Source organism: Charadrius vociferus, unplaced genomic scaffold (genome assembly GCF_000708025.1).
Source record: "Charadrius vociferus isolate BGI_N301 unplaced genomic scaffold, ASM70802v2 scaffold744, whole genome shotgun sequence".
Classification (NCBI taxonomy): Eukaryota; Metazoa; Chordata; class Aves; order Charadriiformes; family Charadriidae; genus Charadrius; species Charadrius vociferus.
In genome coordinates this window covers 739,469-758,425 of record NW_009648252.1, presented here as the reverse complement: position 1 = coordinate 758,425, position 18,957 = coordinate 739,469, and the positions used below count along the sequence as shown (strand labels likewise).

The 18,957-nt window shown below is 39.8% G+C and overlaps 1 protein-coding gene across 1 annotated transcript in view; it reads right to left on the bottom strand.

Annotated features, from left to right (window-relative positions):
* Nucleotides 1–18,957, bottom strand: part of MCTP1 (multiple C2 domains, transmembrane 1) — a 177,353-nt gene that overhangs the window by 98,134 nt on the left and 60,262 nt on the right. The window contains exons 8-10 of the mRNA XM_009884339.1: nucleotides 14,167–14,260; nucleotides 2,264–2,366; nucleotides 25–127 (exon numbers count right to left, since the gene is read on the bottom strand). Coding sequence (XP_009882641.1) covers nucleotides 25–127; nucleotides 2,264–2,366; nucleotides 14,167–14,260 — 300 coding nt within the window. The remainder of the gene's footprint in view (nucleotides 1–24; nucleotides 128–2,263; nucleotides 2,367–14,166; nucleotides 14,261–18,957) is intronic.

Genomic DNA, 18,957 nt, shown 5'->3' with positions numbered 1-18,957 from the left:
GTATGTCAGGTGAATGGAACTTACAGACAGCAATGGTATAGCAACTTTGCCTAGGAAGTCAGCACTCCGATCGCGATCTTCATCATAAACTGTCACTTCAAGCACCGAGTGGATGTCTTTAATATTGCTACAAAGGGAGAAGCACACACAGAAGAGAGGAGAAGTCACCTACACCAGCGGGTACCAAGGACAAAAGTGCAAAAGGTCAGCAAAAACAGATTTTTCCCAAGCCGTGGCAGAGAAGAGAACTTAAGTAAATGAGGCATCCCTCTGTGCCACCGAGACGCTTCCTGAGGGCGGCAGCGATCACTCCCCTTCGCCGAGAGGTTTTCCCGGCAGAAGTTTTCCGAAGGATTGTTGCTTTAAATCCCCCACCTGGGGTTTGGGGCGCAGGAGCCGTGGGGAGAGCCGGTGCCGAGCGGCGCTGGGGACTGAGCGGCGCAGGACCGAGAGCCTCAACCGACTGCCCCGCAGGCACCGCTCTCCTCGCAGCAACCCTCACTGCCAAGGCTGGGAAAGCTGTAGGTTTGGCAAGGAAAATAATTACGAGCTGCACGAGCACATCCTTGCACCGAGGACGAGCTCTTTTATTCTAAAATCCCTGCCTGATTGCAAATACGCAGCAGTCATTACCACAAATTAGCAACAAGCAGTGTGAAACGATGCATTTTTCAGCTACTACTGCTTTTTGCCTGTGAGCTATTAAACACTCCACCGCCACGCACAACAAATGTCACCGCGCACTGCAAACCCTCAAGTGAAAAATTCACATTCCGTATTCAGAGAGAAACGCAGAATTGTTTGAGAGAACTCATCTTTGATCAAATGGCTGATCCAGGAAATAGGAATTCAAGCAAAGCAGTTTAACTTCAGTAAAATAAATGTCTCCAGACGACTGGATTGTTAGCCCAAAATTAATTAACAAATCTGAGGATAAATAAAGTAGTCAATGCAAATACACATAGAAGAGCAGTGAAAACTCTCCTTGAAGGCCTTTTGAGTTTTTCTATTTGATTCCTGATTAGTCTTTTGTCACTACAAAACCAGGCAATTTCTTATGCAGGGAACACTGTCGAGCAGCAGAGGTTGATTAGTTATTGGCTCTATTGGTACATAATTAAAAAGAAACTACTGAAGAATTTAGCATGGTTTTGCAGATACATAAATGGGAACTATGTTAATAGGCTAATGAGAAGTACAACTGTTGTGAGATTTTGTTCTTTTGTTCTGAGTTCATTCCTGAAAGCTCACGGCAGGGCAGGAAAAGCTATGGATGCCAAATACATGAATGAAAAACTTAAGACGGAAAAAGAAAAAGAAAATTAAAATCAGGCTGTGTTTTGGGACCAAGGGCAAAACATAGTATTCTCATTTATGATAAAGTGAAGTAAGAGTACACAAAGCTACAGATTCTACTGGTTTTGCAGTGGATGGTTAGCTGATTTCAACAGAAGAGAAACCCACAACTGATCAGTTTTCTACTCATTGGTGTCTCGTTGCAGTCAGATAGAAGCAGGGAGAAAAAGAAGGCAACTGAGCAAGACAAATAACAGTCACATTTTGTTTGTGGAAGACTTTTTACTATTTTGTCAGAGTCTTTTACTGCGTTCAAAATAACAGAAGGATAAAAACCCCTGTCTGCATCACCTACCAATAAACTAAACGTTTAAGACTGCATTTTACCCAACAGCAGCCTCATACCAGTGTGATACTGTATGGTGTGAGAAGCGCAGTTGGTAAACGGAAAGAACAAGCATAAAGTATCCGATCATAATTCAGAGAAGTACAAACGCACTTAAAATTCCTTCCTTTATATAGTTATCCAATGTTTATTAAAGCTATCAACCACACTTTAATGAAGGTGATAATCACAATATCCTATTCTCCACCCAAAACTTCTTGGCCAAATCCAGTGTGATGGATTTGGCCCCTGAAACTCTCACTGACGCTAGCAGGGGTCTGGAGCGTTTCACATTATTCATACCTGGTTTCCAAGAAACAGACCTTGCTTTTTTACCTTTAAAATGGTACCTCTTCTCTAATTTTTTATCATCTTTTTAATCCTCGAAAAAGTATTCAGCTCTTTGGTTTAGAAATATCAGTATGTCATCACTATCTTTCTTCAGAACCAGCAGGTATCTTCGATTCATACGTATCGTTCATACGCACGTTGCCTTCAACCCCCTCCCCCTGAAAAAAACCCCACCACCAACCACCACAAACCCCAAGCCCCTCCAAACACTCACAAAATCCAAACACCTACAATGTGAAGACTTTGTTCCATTCTGGGTTGAGGTTCTTGTAGACAGTATGTGTCAGCAGTCTGTCATTGTTCAATTCAACTACACAAAATGGGTCACTTTTACCTATAAGAGAAAGTTTGAAACAAAACTTATGAACTAAGAAAACCCACCATGAGCAAGGTTTAAATAAAAATTTACTTTTTTTTCCACCTTTTCCTAAGCTGCATTGTCATTCTCTCAGGAATTAATTCAGGGAAGTCCTATGGTCTGCATTATACTCAAAATGATCATAACAGGCTGTTCATCTCCATAATCTATTAACATTCTTCACTAAAAGAACATCTTTTTTGTCTTTAAAAAAAAAAAAAAGAAAAGAAAAGAAAAAAAATCCCCATACAGACTTTTCTGATGAAAAAACAGCATGTTCCTAAAAGGTGCCAAGCACCCTTCTGAGACAGCTAAGAGAACTTCACTTTAATGGTGCCAATCCCACGTTGACTGTAATGATAACATAATTAGAGCATTTTGATATGTAGGAAATGTATTATTCCATACTATTTGTAATAACATAGCACCTATGATACTTATCCAAAGATTACTATGCCCTACATGTTTCATGCTGTACAAATCCTCTCCCCAAAATCAAAAAGCCTTAAAGACAGTCTCAGATAAAAGCCTAACACCAGAGAAAATGGGCAAGTACAATTAAACAATGAGATGGTATCAGCTGGAATGATGGGCTGTAGTCTCAGCACAGCAGAAGCTCAAACGTGGTTGAGATTTTTGTATACATTAAAGCACAATGAAGCAGCTTTGCATATATTTACAAGAAGGTCCCTCAGCATGAAGGCCACCACAGGAGAAAGTATGAAGATTCTGCTTTGAAAATGTAATATGTAGATAATGGAAGCGGTATCCTACACTGGATATGGAAGTTATATATTTTTTTTAATCTAAAGAAAAAGAATGAGGAAAGGAAGTGTATGTGGGGGTGCCTCTGAATGTGAAATAAGCCGCTCATAGCCAATGACGGCAGGTGAGCTGTGCTTAGGCACCAAGCAAAGAGCAAGAAAGAACACATGAAACTTATACTAAGCTTTTTCTTATATATCCACAAGGCCAAGGTTTGCATTTGGAAAGCAGAAGAAGGAAAGTAGCCACCCGAATCTCATGCTTAACTGCAGTCTGCCTGTGGGAAAAAGGAGCTCTCCGAAGAGGGAGGAAGCCAAAGGAGGGAAGATTGATATCTCCAGGTTTCGGGGCAACCCTGAAATTTCCTGGAAGGGTTAGACGGTGTTGCGAGGAAGATCCGAGGAACAGCTATGATGGAAGGAGCAGTAATGAAAGCACGAGGGGCATGGTGAGAAGACAGTTGCAATAAAGAGGCAATAAAGGGAAGAAATCATAGTGTGGAGTAAATTATTTAACTCATATTTCAAATTATGACAGTAATGACAACCACTATAAATGCTGGCCGAGAGAGAGATGCTATCCCTCCTACCTATTTTGATTTCCTCCAGTAATTGAAGAGAACAACCTTTGCCTTTGGCACAGAATACACGTGTATGCATTATTTTCATATAAGGCTGCATATATATAAGTAGAAAGCTGTAGAACAAATTGCTGCTCCCAGAACCCAAGGGAACTTTGCCTGATGGAAATTAACAACCGAGTTGCATACTCCAGAGCGGCTCCTTCTTGTTTCCTTTGGACAGCAAAGTGTTTGAAAGTTATTGAGTGTTGGCATTGGCCTTCCACAATCAAATCTAGCTCACTAAGCAATTGTATTTCACAATGTCTTCAATAACTCCGTAATGCTTTGTCATGCATTACAAAAAGCCATAAATTGAGTAGCTCAATGGGGCTACATTAATGATATTAGGGAGGCATGTAATTTGTTTCATACCTTATACAAATGACAATGAAATCAATATTTAGACAAAGCTGTCCAGGGGTCACATCTCCCAAACTGCAGTATTGATTCAGACTACATCAGAGGTTAATGTGCATATTATTAACTTTAATGATAAAGAATAATTGTTTTAAACACATTGTGAATTACAGTTAGAGTTGATGTTTACCTTCTCGAGAAAACGCTATACCGCTGAATCTTTCCCATTAAACTTGAAAAACTATTAACTCTTTAGTCCGTAGAGATGGATATATCACACATCTCAATGTTCCCCTGCTCCACAAGCCTAAAAGGTGGTAAGAAACTTAAACAATTCATATTTATTTAAGTTCTTTAGGTTTCAGTATTTGAAAAAGAAACACCCAGAAGATAATTAAAATAACAAGACAGAACTGACACAGCCCATGAGCTAGGTGATATTACTTTTTTAAATTATCTTCCATCATATTTGCATATGATGGTACAATGTGATTTGTGCTTATTAATCATATACAGACACAGGAAAATATACTGCAGTGTCTAAAAGCCATCTTCTGTAAACAAAGAGAAGGTATTTACTACATTCATTTATTTTCTGCATCTGTTGACATGCACCTTTTTAACGACTCTCCTTATAGATTTATATGGATACCAATCCACTTAAGAAAGCTAAATAATATGTAACATCAATCACACAGGTCCTTGATCAAACCAAAGACAAATGGTTTACAGAAATACAAAAATCCCCCTCTCACACTCAACACTTCACGTCTCCTGCCCCCACAACTTGAAAAAAGTTTGAGACCAAATTTGAGAAAAGGAAATATTGTGAAATGGTACAAGGGAAGGCCCATACATCATGGATGAGAAGTAGAAGTTTCCCAGCTATGAACGTGTCTACTAAGGAATACCGGTTTTTACCATATGAGGAGGCTATGAAGTTCCCATATGCAAAGCCCTTCACCATCACCTATGGGCACTTCTTCCGTATGTTAAACACTCATAACCAAGCCGGGTATCTGAAAGGCAACGCTCCTCACTGACGTGCTAAACATATGGTATGTGCAAACGTTGTTTGGATACCAACCCAAATAAGTGAACATGATCCAGGAAGACAAAGCCAGAGCAATGCACAAGTACTTGGTGAAACTCATATCCATCTGTCATCTTTCAAGTTCTCATTATTAGAAAGAATAACTGCAATCTTAACTCTCACTGACAGCCATGGCAACCTGCTGCATCGCAAGAGCGTTCAAAATAATGGGATCATTCCCAATGAAAGCCTTAAGAGAGCACTAAAATATTAAAAGACCGCGTCCTTAGGTCTCCTTGGTCTCTAGGAAGACCAATGAAACCCAGGAACTTACAACATTGCTGTATTGTTCAAAACCCATACCTTCAGCACAACACACACTTTAACTAAGGCACCCTCAGACAACTTGTGTCTAGTTAACGCAACTAGTAATTTCAAACAAGAGATAGGTAATGGTTTTCCTCATTTTTATAAAAAAGAACCAAATGTGTTTAGAAAAGTATGTGCTGTCTGTCTAGCAGTTCTAAAAGTACACTTAAAAACGTTCGATTAGACTTGTGTTGCCCAAGCTCAGTTACATCATTCTAAATTATGTTGTCCCCACAAGTATGCCTTTCACTACAGACCAAATCATGACTGCCATATATACATATATCACCTGTCATATGTCAAGAAATTCTACCCAAATCTTTGTGTCTGCTGAAGATCTTCCAACTAGCTCCCTGCTCCATGCCTTTCATAGGCCTCCCGCTACCATTCTGGTGACTTTAGAGGTACTTAACTCTTACTGACCAGGAGGACATCCATAAACTTCTTCTGAATACAGCCCTAAACGTGTGCTCAGTGCTGTGCAAGGGTAAGATGACCACCACCCGTGTAAGGCACTCACACATTAAGAGCATGCTCCCAGTACCACCCAAACCAGCACTTAGGGTTATGAGTAACCCCATGTCCTCGGTGGGACTAATCACTATGACACCCAGTGCTGTTTGAAGGAATTCATGAGACAAGTAGGTAGTAAGACCAGTCCTCACTACACCTTCCCATGGACTGAAATCAGACCAGTAAACCTCAGTAAGAAGTAAAACAAATCTCATTAACCCATCCTGTTGCTGTAACGTCTCATGCTTGTTGGACTCTACTTGTACAGTCCTAAGGGCTCTGAAGTCCCAATTTGCATAATATGCATAATAATCCGGAAGGGAAAACAGCTTCTCTTGTGATGGGTCTCCCTCACCTTTTTCCCCTTTACCCATTACAGACCAGGACGATCTGAGAATGTCCCCTGGAAGGAATTCTACTTTCTAATCTAAGCTCCCGCTGAAAATAATTAATTGAAATTGAAGCTTCCCATTTTATTCATCATGCCACACATTACACCTAGTTTGACAGATATCCTTGTTTGTGCTATGCTGTGTTGCATTTAACCTTTAGACAGTTGGTGAGACTGGAGCACAAACCGAGATTACTTTACCTAAATCTAAGTAAGTAAGTGAAGCATTTTACTTCAAACAGCACTGTGTCCCTCGTGGTGCACACTATACACACCTTAATTAAAAGGTTAGTCTTTTACCTGTCACCAAATGTTTCAGAACTACCGCATGCCCCTGCATGAACCGTGTACCCACCAGGTCAAACCAGCCCAACTCTACAGCAGCGGTTAAGCCACAAGAGAGCTGGCCAGGAGCGAGAGAGGTCTTGCTTGTCACTTGCTTCAAAACTCAAAGCCACCCCCAGCCCAGGACATCCTTCACAAAAGAAACACGCTCAGTTCGGAGCTCAGATTCATTATCTGGACCTCAGAAGGTTGGCCCACTGGAACAACTTTTTTCTCCTGCAAGTATATAAAATACACTTTTTCATCATAGAAAAGAGACCTAAATACTGACAGCTTTTAATTGCTTCCCAAAATATGTAGAAAATCCAAACAACAAAAGCTCAACTTCCACACAATTTTAGCTTCCAAATTTTCTTTTCAAGTAGCTACAGCACCACACTGCCTAACGTTTTTGCTCCGGTTTTCGTTTGGAGAAGTTAGGGGAAGGCCCCTTCCATCTGTTCAAAGACCACAGGACTTCCACGTAGATGAGCTGGAGCTCACCAGCAAGCACCTGAGGTGTGAGGGGGCTTGTGAACCCTTGTGAACTGATGTTCCAGGGCTGGTGGACGGGTCTCAGACACATGCCACTGCAGCCCACCTTCCAGGCTGGAGGTGAGCTGGAGTCTGGTCAGTCTAGTGGGTAGCTGAAACAACAAAATGTTGGGCTTCATCTCAAATGCAACTCTGAAATGAGTGTTTTTTCACAAGAGATCGAATGACGTGACCAATTCAGATGCAAGTATCTTTTGTTTGTATAAATATGAACTTTACCTGAATATTAGAGCTGTCAAACTGCAATACAGTATAATTCATATTTCTGGGCAAGTTAAACAGATGTGTCCTTCAATGGTCCCGGGGGGGAAGTTGTTCAATAAAAATTTTTGATTCTTGGTAGATAGTTTTCCCAGAAAAAATTCATTTTGGAGCACCATAACTCTTCCAAAATAGGAACTTCAATTCAATGTAATTGCACTCCTGTACTCACTTTTTAGCTCTGCTTGTACAGAAATAGGAGTTTTCCTTGATGAAAAGCTATCAAAGCTCCAGTTTACATTCCTTGCTTGCCATGTTTTGTACAACTTAAACTGTGATGTCCTTATACTATAAAACTCTATGAAGTACATGCATTTCTCTCTAGAAAACTGCATCCCATTCTGCATACTACTTGGTTAATATTGTAAAAAAGGAGACTTTAGTAAAAAAACATCTGGAACCATCCACATTTTATGCAGTAAGATGACTCCCTGCTTTAGACAGGAAAGAAAACACCTGTGTACAGTCACAAGCATCATGCTTTTCTGTTTTCAATCTCTGAAAAGCCAGCTTGTAGGACAGAAAACAAAAAATCAGAAGGACCACCGGCCGTTGTAGAACGACTCTTTCTTTCCTAATCAGAGCTGCTGTGGACTCTTACAAGGGACTACCATTGATGCAATTGCTTTTCAGAGCAGATGCAAGCCAAGGAGCAGATGGCAGACCTACCTGTCCCCTGAAAAACTCACTGCACTTCACGAAGATTAACTCGCAGTGGACATCAGAGAGCATGGGGCCAGCTCCCCGTGAGCACTGGGGAGATACCTCTACCACGGCTATGGAAAGCATGCATTGCTTCAGCATGTGCCCAGAGACACAAATCATTCCCTAGCTTTGTTTCTTCGACAGTTTTCTCAACGAAAGGAACTACGTGGCAGGCTAAATACAGATTGGCATTTAACATTTACCTGCCACCGCTCAGTCTGTAAAGTTACATAAACCGATAGAAAGTCAGCTCCAGCATTGGCCAGACCATGAACTGATTTTAAGCAGACCACTAACTGTATTCTGAACTATTACATGCATTTTTGCATTGTTAAAATTACATTATCCAAACTGAACCAGAATCACAAAGATTACTAAAACCCCTCTGGATAGTTAAAAAAATTTAATAGGAGATTTCAATTCAATTTCTACTTTTAAAAGTCAAATTCACAAACCCACAACTTTGCAAAGTTCAACCTAGTTTAACGCGGTTATGAAAGCTGAAATATTGTCCTAAGTCCCCACAGCCAAAAAAAAAAAGGCCTTTATTTTTTGGGAAGACAAGACAGCCAGTTCATGACTCTGGGGGGCAGTGCCACTCACGCAGACGCTAATGTCACTAACGTTGTTCCGAGCTCCCTGCCAGCCAGCTGCTTGCAAGAGAGCAGCCAGCCTGACCTCTGGCCGGGAGCAGGAGCGGCTCAATAGCAGGAGGAGATGCCTTATCGAATGGATTTAGTACAGCACCCAAGCCAAATGCCAGCCTTGACAAGGACGCGCTCTGCCGGCCTGCGCTGAGTCCGTTAACCTCTCCTAGTCTTCCATCTTTAAAATGGAAATGGTAATTCCTCTCTAACGGCGCTGCTGCAGACACGTTGCCAACAGAGCGGTATTGCAAGCGCGCGAGATGTCTTACCAGGCGACTCGGCGTAGTGCCACAATCGCGTTAAACTCATTTCCACAGAATATTTACAGGAGGAAAAAAAAAACAAGTTAATAACCGCAAGTCCTCCTTTCAATATATACTTAACTCTAAATGCTATGGTTAACAGAAAATGTATTTAAACTCCTAATTTTGTCATTAGTATCCTTGAACTGTTGCTTTCCTTTAAAAAAGGAGTTTTGCAGTACAAGATATTGGACTGATGTCTTCAGGCAACCTGTAGAGATAGGACCAGGTGAGATTTTATCTACCACAGAATACTGCCCGTCTGGTAGATTTCCGTACTTTGTGAAGATAATTCAAGTGTATATTGAAATTGGTTGCACTAATTGACAGAGCAAATTACTTTTGGAACCATATTTCCAAAGGGCCTCTGAATTTATTCCTTCAATTTTACATGCATGGGCTTCCATACCTTTGTGAATTTAACGTTTGTGTACATCACCCTGACATTTCCCAGCATTTGAAGAACAATTTCAAAGACTATTTTTGCATATGCGGTATTAGGACATTTTAGTAGAGCAGATTTTAGAAAACTCCTTTATATGCTGCACGTTTAGCCATTGTGGTATCTTCATCCTACTTTCAAGTGCTTTAATCAAAATTTTAACATGGAATTTTCTTAGAAGAGAGGGTGAATTCCAGACATACGACTAAAAAAGAAAAAAACAATATTCTGCCTCATTTTCTACGCTTAGTTTTGGTTCTTCAGAGGAGGAGAAGCCTGAAAAGCTTTTGACTGTAAACCTAAATATCACCGAGCTCTCTACTAAAATCTGTCTGACATACCGGGTTCTGAAATCTCGGCACCCAAAAAAACCCACAGACAATTGATTAATAATGAGGTCAGAAATACAAATAAATTTACTTCTAATGAAGACTGGAGACACAGTAATCAAAGTGTTAAAAATTCATTTCATGCACATCTCATTTGCCTCTTAGCTGATATTTATCACATAATTCTGTGAGAAAGTGGAGGCCTAAGATGCTCCAGATAAATGTCTCAATTAATTGTACAGAGGTAGCCCTCTTTGAGCTGAACCAGAGCTGTGAGCTCTTTATTAAAAGCACTATTCTGTAGCCTGTAACCTTGTTCCTTGACTCCTCTCTAGTTTCCAATTTAAACAAGTCCCCATGCGGCCGGCTCTAAAGGGCTTTGTCTCCCTGTCATTGTTACGAGAGCCGAGGCATCCTGGAAGTGTGAAATCAGACCTCATGAGCTGAACGGTTCCCCAGGGAACGCCGGACCGCGCAGAAGGTCAAAGTCATGGGCTGGACCATCTGAAAGCGTCTGATCGCCGGTCTGTGACACAGCGAGCGGGGTGGGGGCAGGGGGAGAGGGGAGCCAGGGGGCTGGGATTGAACACGTCTTAATTAAAGCCCAAAGACAGCAAAACAAACTGTTTTGCAGGCAGGCCGTCACACGGCGCTTGGATTTTGCTCTGCTAATGAATCTGAGTTGCTAACTATTATTCCTTAAAATAATAAACCATTATTCCTTGAAATAACGGCACTTTGGCTGAAGTTGATCCAACCTGTGGCACATCTGTTCCCACCCTGCCTGCTTCTCGTCAGCAATGAGGTGGAGGTGTTCAGTTTTACCTTGTGGCACAAGGAAGAGGAGGAACGCGCCCGCCTGCCACGGCAGCAGCCTTCCTCCATCACCCACCCGCAGCCTTTGCTGCAGAAGGAATACGCTTACCCGACCACTGCCTCGACTGGCACTACACCATGGAGAAGGGTCCATTGCTTTCCAAAACTCATGGGGGCTAGGTGAACAGAATACGTCGTAATTTCAGAGGCAAACTGACACGACGAGCCCATCACACTTCATGTTTTCCCGCACCATCAGAGTATTTCTTCATGTAAAAGGAGGCCGCCGGCGGCACACGTGCTGCTCGAGGCAGCCGAAGCCTCGAGAAGGACTGTCTGTCTTCCAGGGGAACCTCGAGTGGGCAAAGATGTGGGGAACGGGGAAAATGTAACTCGTTTTAGCTGAGGATTTAGGGAGAAAACAGCCTTGCACTGAACAGCTAAAAACACAATGGAAGATTTGAATTAAACTTTCTTCTCAGGAAGAGAAGGAAAAAGTAAACACCACTCTCAATGTCTTTCCATTTGTTAGATTATAGTTTCAAAAACACGTGTTAAAAAGTACGTATTTTCCAGGAAGGGGTATTTGCTATGATCACAATGTCCATTAGAGTATAATTTTGCACTGATGGAAGCCCTAAAACTGTGTTCTGACCATGGAAAGATGCTGTTTTTCCAGGGCAAATAGACTGCATAGACTCAGCAGTTCTTGCGAAGGCTCTCCTCCTGGAAGACGCTCTGTTTTCTGAGCTCTCCCTGAGACCAAGGTGAGCTTCCAGGCACCGGTGGGGAACCTCCCAACCCTTTAGTGCCTCTCCCTTTCCAAGACTTCCTTGCAAGAGGGCTGAGTGAGGAGAAGTCTCACTTTGTTCTTTTCTGGGGTGTTTTTCAAACCCAGTCATGGCAGGTTTGAGCAGTGCCCCATTTTCCATCTGACAGCGCCCACTTGGCTCCCCTGCCCACAACTTCTCCAAAACTTCAGCCCATTACCCTTAATCTCTCTGTTTGTTTTTTTTTTTTTTTAAAAAAAACCCCTGTACTAACCTTAACGATTTGAAGTGCACTGTCCAAGACTGGGCTATTGAGACTGGAGAAAAAACTGCCCTCGACTATCAACAGTTTATTAGGGGCTTAACTGAAGTGACCTACAGTAGCAGCATTCAGCTGAACAAGGCTATGGGCTTTCTGTGGAAAGGAGAAGAATTGAGGGTTTCATTAAAAAGTAATTTGTGCTTTTTACTCATTCATTCGACGGGAGTCTCAATTGCTCTTTATTCACACGGAGTTAATACAGTATTACAATGCTGCTCAATGAATGTATGGTAACAAAAGAAAAATTTCACATTTTGAAAGGAAAAAAAAAATCCTTGCAACTGTAGTAAGATTGATGACTACTTAAAAGATTACAGGAATCTTTTTCCATCTATGCTTATGCTTAATGATGGAATATTAAGGATTTTTAAAATCCATTCAGCCCAAACTAATAAATTTTGATCTATTACTTCACACGGAAAGATTCCTGAAAGAGAAATGGGATACGTTCAGCAGACAGGAAGCAGAGCAAATCACACAGGTACTATACAGGTGTTTCAGCTACTTTTCGGACTCAGGGGAGGGCAAAAGATTAACTCTGAAAAGAAGGATATAGTAAGAAGAGCAAACTAGTCCTTAGCTCTTACTCCCACAAGCAATCCTTAGTCGTGTACGTTATAGCGCTGATGACAGTGCTCTCTGCACTGACTAATAAGTGTTGCTCAGTTGAACAGAAGTGGAGGGGTCAGGTTTTACACCATTTTGGCAAACATGACCTACTGACATTCACCAAATAACTACTTTGAATTATTTCTAAATATTACTATTTAAAGTTTAATCTGAAATGAATGATCTGAACCCGCAAGTAACTAAAAATAGCTATAAATTACTACAGTAGTTAATAAAAACCCTTTGTCCTCTCTTCAAGACACCAGGTATTTTTGTCCGAAATATACACTGGTTTCTGTAATGTCTGGAATGTGCAGCCATTTTACAAAACACATCTGCCATATAAATGTTTTTTCTTGCTAATGGACAAAATATGCGGGACATGGAAAGGTATTGAGTGTTCTTCCCGGTCTTCCTGACCGTTGTTCTAAATGCAATGTCTGAAAATTTTTGGTAGCTCTGTACATCTTTAATTGAATCAAATGTATTTCCAAAAAATTTGTTCAACCAGCACAAATGACATGTTGATCTGGAAAAGTCGAAGATTGAACGAGGTCAGGGACTGAATTATCCCATTTGCCCCTGAATAACTTAATCTCTCTCTCTCTGTTCAGACCACATTGGATTATAAGGTCAGAGCAGAGTGAGGAATCTTTAGAAGCATTCCTCCAACCACCTCGAAAATAGAATTTGTTATTATGCGTGCCACAAACTGGATGATCAGTTTCAGCAATAAAATGTTTGCTCTGTTACCTTGCCTGAGAAAAAAAAATAAAAAAATACTAGTACTCACGCTAATTTAAAAAAAAAAAAACCTATTAAAAAGTATGTCACTATATATCTACATCTGTTCCTGTAACAGAACATTTATGTCAAAATTGCAGTTAAACTAGCTAGATCAGTATAGCCTTCTTTTTTCTTCTTTTTTTTTTTTTTTTTTTTTTTTTTTAAGCAGAGATGGCTATTTTCTGACACAGAAGCAGCTCATTTTGCTCTATTCAACTTGTGCAGTGTGAAGGCGATTGTACTTAGAGGAGATAACTTGGACATTTCTGGAGAAATATGGTCAGTATGACTGAAATATTTTGTCTTCATTTTGACAAGCAAAAGGTTAAATTACATAAAATAGAAAACACAAGAAGTTTTTCTTATTTCCCTTCTTAAAACAGGTAAGCAGTAGTTACAGGAAACTGCATTTATTCAAAATGCCTGAAACCAACAGCAGCTTTGCTAAATAGCTGGGAGACATCATGCACCTCTTTCGGCAAGAAGTTTAAAGTAGGATCTAAGTCTAGCACCTTTTATTTGCCTTGTACTCCAGAATTCAGCTTTAATTTGGATAATTTTGTATCTTTTTCTCTGCTAGAAAAAGAAGTCTTTTCCATTTCTTTTTTCCAGGACCTCTAATGGAGAAGAATGTATATTTCACCCTTCTGAGAAATAACCTATGACTTGCTGCCTTGCTTACAAAAGTTTTGTTTGTTTGTCTGCGGATTTTTTCCTTAATAAGCAGAAGGTGAGACTGCGCAATCAGACAATAATCTTTACATACACTTCTGGTTTAAACCTTTTTTTTTTTCCACTTCTAAAAAGGCCCAGTCTTACTACGGTATTTACTGTCACAGAAACTAAATGAATCCTTGCCTGTGACATCAGCTGCCATCAATGCTTCTGCCCTGATGACCTTCACCTGAAGAAATCCCACATCCTTCATGTTATGAAACATCGCCATTGGACTCTAAAAAATAATAAAAAGAAAGATAATTCTGGATTGCAAAAAAGACAAACCAAAAGCAATATTAATAGTCTCCTCCCTAGCCCAGATATAAGCGTAATTCTGTCTAATGCACTCATACTTTTAAATAATCTTTTCTGAAGAATGTGTAGTTGTCACTGTTTCTTCCAGTATTTTGCAACTTTAACTTACCCCTGAAAAACGCAAAGGAAAAGTTAGAATATGAATAATTAAATATATCACTAATTCTACTGAATTAATCCTTTAATAGTACATGAACAACTGTCCATCAAAATTCTAAACGACAGCAGTGTATTAACAAAAGTAATACAAACAATAAAACACTTGCTCTCCCTGGATACTTTTCTGAGATCTGTATTCACATTTTCCCTTTGATGCCTCCAATAATATTTTGAACAGTGACACAGGGCCAATATTGTTTTTGTCGTAGTCGACCATTATATGCAAGCTTGCATAAACCATATATGTATATATAAGCTTGCATATAGCTTGCAAATAACATGAGCAAAAACCATCAAAAGAGGATTAAAACAACTTAATAATTTTTATAATAACCACATGCGAAAAAAGATCAAAAAGCGAGTTAAAAGATGGATCCAGTTCCATAACAGAAAGCTCTTACTGTAATTTTTTTTTTAACATAAATTTCTGCAATATCTACATATATTAAAAACAGGAAGAAAAAAATAAAGAATAGACTAACAGTTGCATTTATTCATCTAACAGTTTTACAAAGCTGCTTGGAAGGCGTGTTCTGTTGCTGCTCTTTTTTCAAATAACTAAAAAAGTAACAAACTGAGAATATTGCACCATTTAGGTATGACATGCTAAAATTCTCAAGCTCTGGCTTTGAATTTAATTTAAAAGTTGCAGAATTTCAAATGATAGAACACCGAATGCAACTTTGAATCTACATTCAATTAATAGCAAACCTGGCATTATCATTCAGTTTTTCGATAAACTAGGGGAGAAACGTCACAAGAGGAGACTAAAATTAGATTTTCAAATCCATTTTGAATCATACATATATGTGTCCTAATTTTTGGCTGCTTTTGCACGTCTTGTTCATAAATACTAGCATGTACCTTTATTTTGAAGGATTTTAAAATCTGGACTAATGCATTTAATGCCTTTGGCCTTTTCTAAAATTTTAATGTAGTGCAGCTGAAACCTTTTCCACTGCTTATGATAATGACCAGATTTCTAGAAAATGCAAACATCAGGTAAAACACCAAGTCAACAATTCTTTAATTTATTATGAAGGCAAAATCGACTGTTATGGAAAACCAGAATAAATAACATCACTGATCTGAAAACCACAGGTGCTGCTTAAATGAAATATTAAATGTCAGCTTGCAAAAAACTACGGTATGTTTAGGCATAGATAACCTATCCATTAAAATGTTAGATGTATAATATGCATCCCTGTCTTTTTATTAATAAGGCAATTCTAACAGTTAAATCACACCCTGATATTAATTTCACAAGCCCCAACTGACCCTTTACTGTTTACAGCGAAGGTCTGACCTTGGTACGCTGAGCCCAGGAACGCGTGGTACCCCACACGCGACAGACACACGTGTACATGGACACGTGTTATCACAGGGCAATGGTTAACACATTTTTATCATTTTTAATATGTTAATTAAAAATACCGATGGTCAAGTTGAATCAGCACACGCTCAACCCCCTGTGCTTACAGTCTGAGGGCGGCACGGACGGTGTCACGCTGTTATAATTCAAAACCTTGTTGGCACCATCCCTCATTTATTACGGTAACGATCGAGGTTTGGAAGCTCCTTATCGGAACTGGTACCACAACGGAGATAATTCTGCTCTAACACCACCATGAAAGTGAAAGGATTTACAAAAACGTTCCCACGTTTTACCCAGGTTTCCCGAAGACCCAAACAAACACCACGCGTCAGACAGGAAACAAAGCAGAAACCAAAGGCAGAGAAAGCCAAGCGACTGCCCCCCGTCCTGCAATGCCCCTTTCTCCGAATTTCATCAAAAAGGCACCCCGGTGGTGTATTTATTTCACTTTGCCACCTTTGTGAACACGCGGCAGAAACGATTATTTTTGAACTTTTAGCTCCAGCCCGTCAGCTGGCCTGGAGTCATTTACGGCACGCTGTGACGGCGGAGACGGCTGAAAATGTACACAATGCCACGGCAGAGATTCCGGGAGAAGCAAACGACTTTAATACGTTACTTCAAGTACGTAACTTTAAATAATGATTTATCAGAGGATATTCTGTCTTCTTATTTACGATTATTGTCGAAGGCCTCAAAACCCACATGGTTTCCGAGGCCCAAAATTTCCATAGCAGAGGAATCTGTGATTTGCTGCGAATCTTTTCAGCCCGCAATAGATGGGAAAAGATTGAAATGCTCTGGAGATGAGTCCTCTTTATTTTTTTAATGAAAGGCTGTATAATATATTTTCTGTATGGCTGCAGCAGCTGTCAGGGAGAGCATCTCAGTTCAGCTCTATTATGGGAGAAGCAATACCCCGTCCTATGGCATCGAGATACACTGAGGGGCCAGTGCTGATTGACAGCTTGTCACCATGACGTCTTATTCCATCTCTGTTATGGAGAAAATTAATGTCACACCACCAGCCTTATGACTCGCTGTCATCTTAGAACTGCTCACCTTTTATCAATGCTCTAAATAACATTTCAAGCCCATCGTCTCACGGTGGACAATCTGGTCAAGGGACATTAAATCGGATGACTGTGAAATGTCATAATAAAAATGGAATGCTAACAACTTCTTCTCTAAACTAGCTCCTCTGGTTTTTAAACTGTGACAAGGGGGACCACGGGTTCAGCACACCCGTTCTGGAAAGGTCATACAATCTCTCTTGGTCTGTACCCATTAATGCGCCCCCCTCCTCACCCCAAAAGGAATTAATCTTTTCAGACAATTGTGGTAAAATAATGGTTCAAACAGTAATGCCTGTTTAATTTGTGGGGCTCTGATGTTCAGCTACAAATGGTTAAATGACAGTAATAGAGTCATTTTCCAAGGCTATTTGATCTGATGGCAAGGTCAGCTCATTAACTGTTTTTGGCTGCAGAAAGGGTGCAAAATACGTTTCTCAAATGGAAGCTAGATTTTTTTAAGAGGACGAAAAATAAACCCAAAAACACAGCCACCCAGTGGGGAACGGTACATCTTGCTAATTGCATATTCTTCTTTTGTATCGGTTCTGCAGTAGAGGTAGGGATACCAAAGACAAATCAAACACCGGTGAAAATAAACTGTTTGAATTTCGTTAATCCTTGTCATTTCTTTCTTCTGCTGCCCACTGGTCATTTTAATGAAAAAAGAGTAACATTTATCAAAAAGGTATATATCTCAATGCTACAGTTTTCAAAAACACATAGTGGGAAACTCATGCCTCTGCAATAAGAACATCTTCCAAAAATATAAATGTTTTCAAACGCATATGGTAAGGTGAATGTAAGAAAAGACACATTCCCATGAATATGTAAGGAACAGAAATAAATAGATCAATCTTACACCACGTAATTATGCTTTACACTGGGGACAAAAAATTGAGAATTTAGGAAAAGCGATTAACAATACACAGTCGTAACATGTTTCTATACTGCTACTAGATTATCAAAACCATCAGTATCACTTGACGGCCATATCATCACACACAATAATCCACAGGAATACGGTATTGTTGCACTTGGTAGCAAGAAGTATGTCACCCCACAAACGTATCCATTGTAAATTTATTATATTTATAAAGATCTATTCTGACATCCACAGACTGTCTTGCTGGATGCCAAAATGTGCAGTAACTCTCTTAATTGTAATTATTTTTCAAAGACGGTGCACAATACCTTAGCTCTCAGTTGGTTTAGGAATATTATGTTTAGCCTCACTAAGTCACCTCTATTAAACTGTGTTTATGATAACACTATTGGTGTATGAGTTGTACAAGCATTAGCAGACAGCTGATTCAGTGGAGATAGCCAGAATAAATTTGCTGAAGCGCACATCCTGCTAATCTGTTTGAAGAATATTGTACAGCATTAGTACTAGCACTTCATGTTATCTGCACAGCCTGATAAGGTACATCTTTATTAAATTCAGTTATTGAAAGGATGTCAGTCATGGAATAGGAATATTTTAAAATCTAAAAAAAAAAATTAAGCGGCTCTTTGTTAGTCAGAGCTTGGTTTAATGGCTGAGTGTCTAGAGAAGCCTTTCTAAACACCTGGCAGCATTGTACAATAAAAGCTTTGTAATTTTAAGTGGAAATAGCTTTTTTTTTTTTCTCTTTTTTTTTTTTTTCTTTCTCCGTGTGTAGTGAGACAGTTACTTTTAGTGATTTAGGTACTAGCAAATGCTGGAGTAAGAGCTCCCCTCTCTGTTGCTTTGATAAAACTACACAGATTCTGTGTAATGTGAGGATGCTGGGAAATGAAAATAATTTGCTTCAGAATATGTTGAAATGGAAATGTTGTTTAAAACAATTACTTTGATGATACAAAATACTGCTCCAGCCTCTAACGTGCAGACGAAAAAAAATAGGTTTTCCTGCCCTTTAGTAGATGCTCCAAAAAAAGCCGAAAACTAGTGACACCTAAAACCACCTGGCACACATACTCACTGGAAACTGTAGAGTCGCTGAGCGACCCCTTAGTTATTTTGTG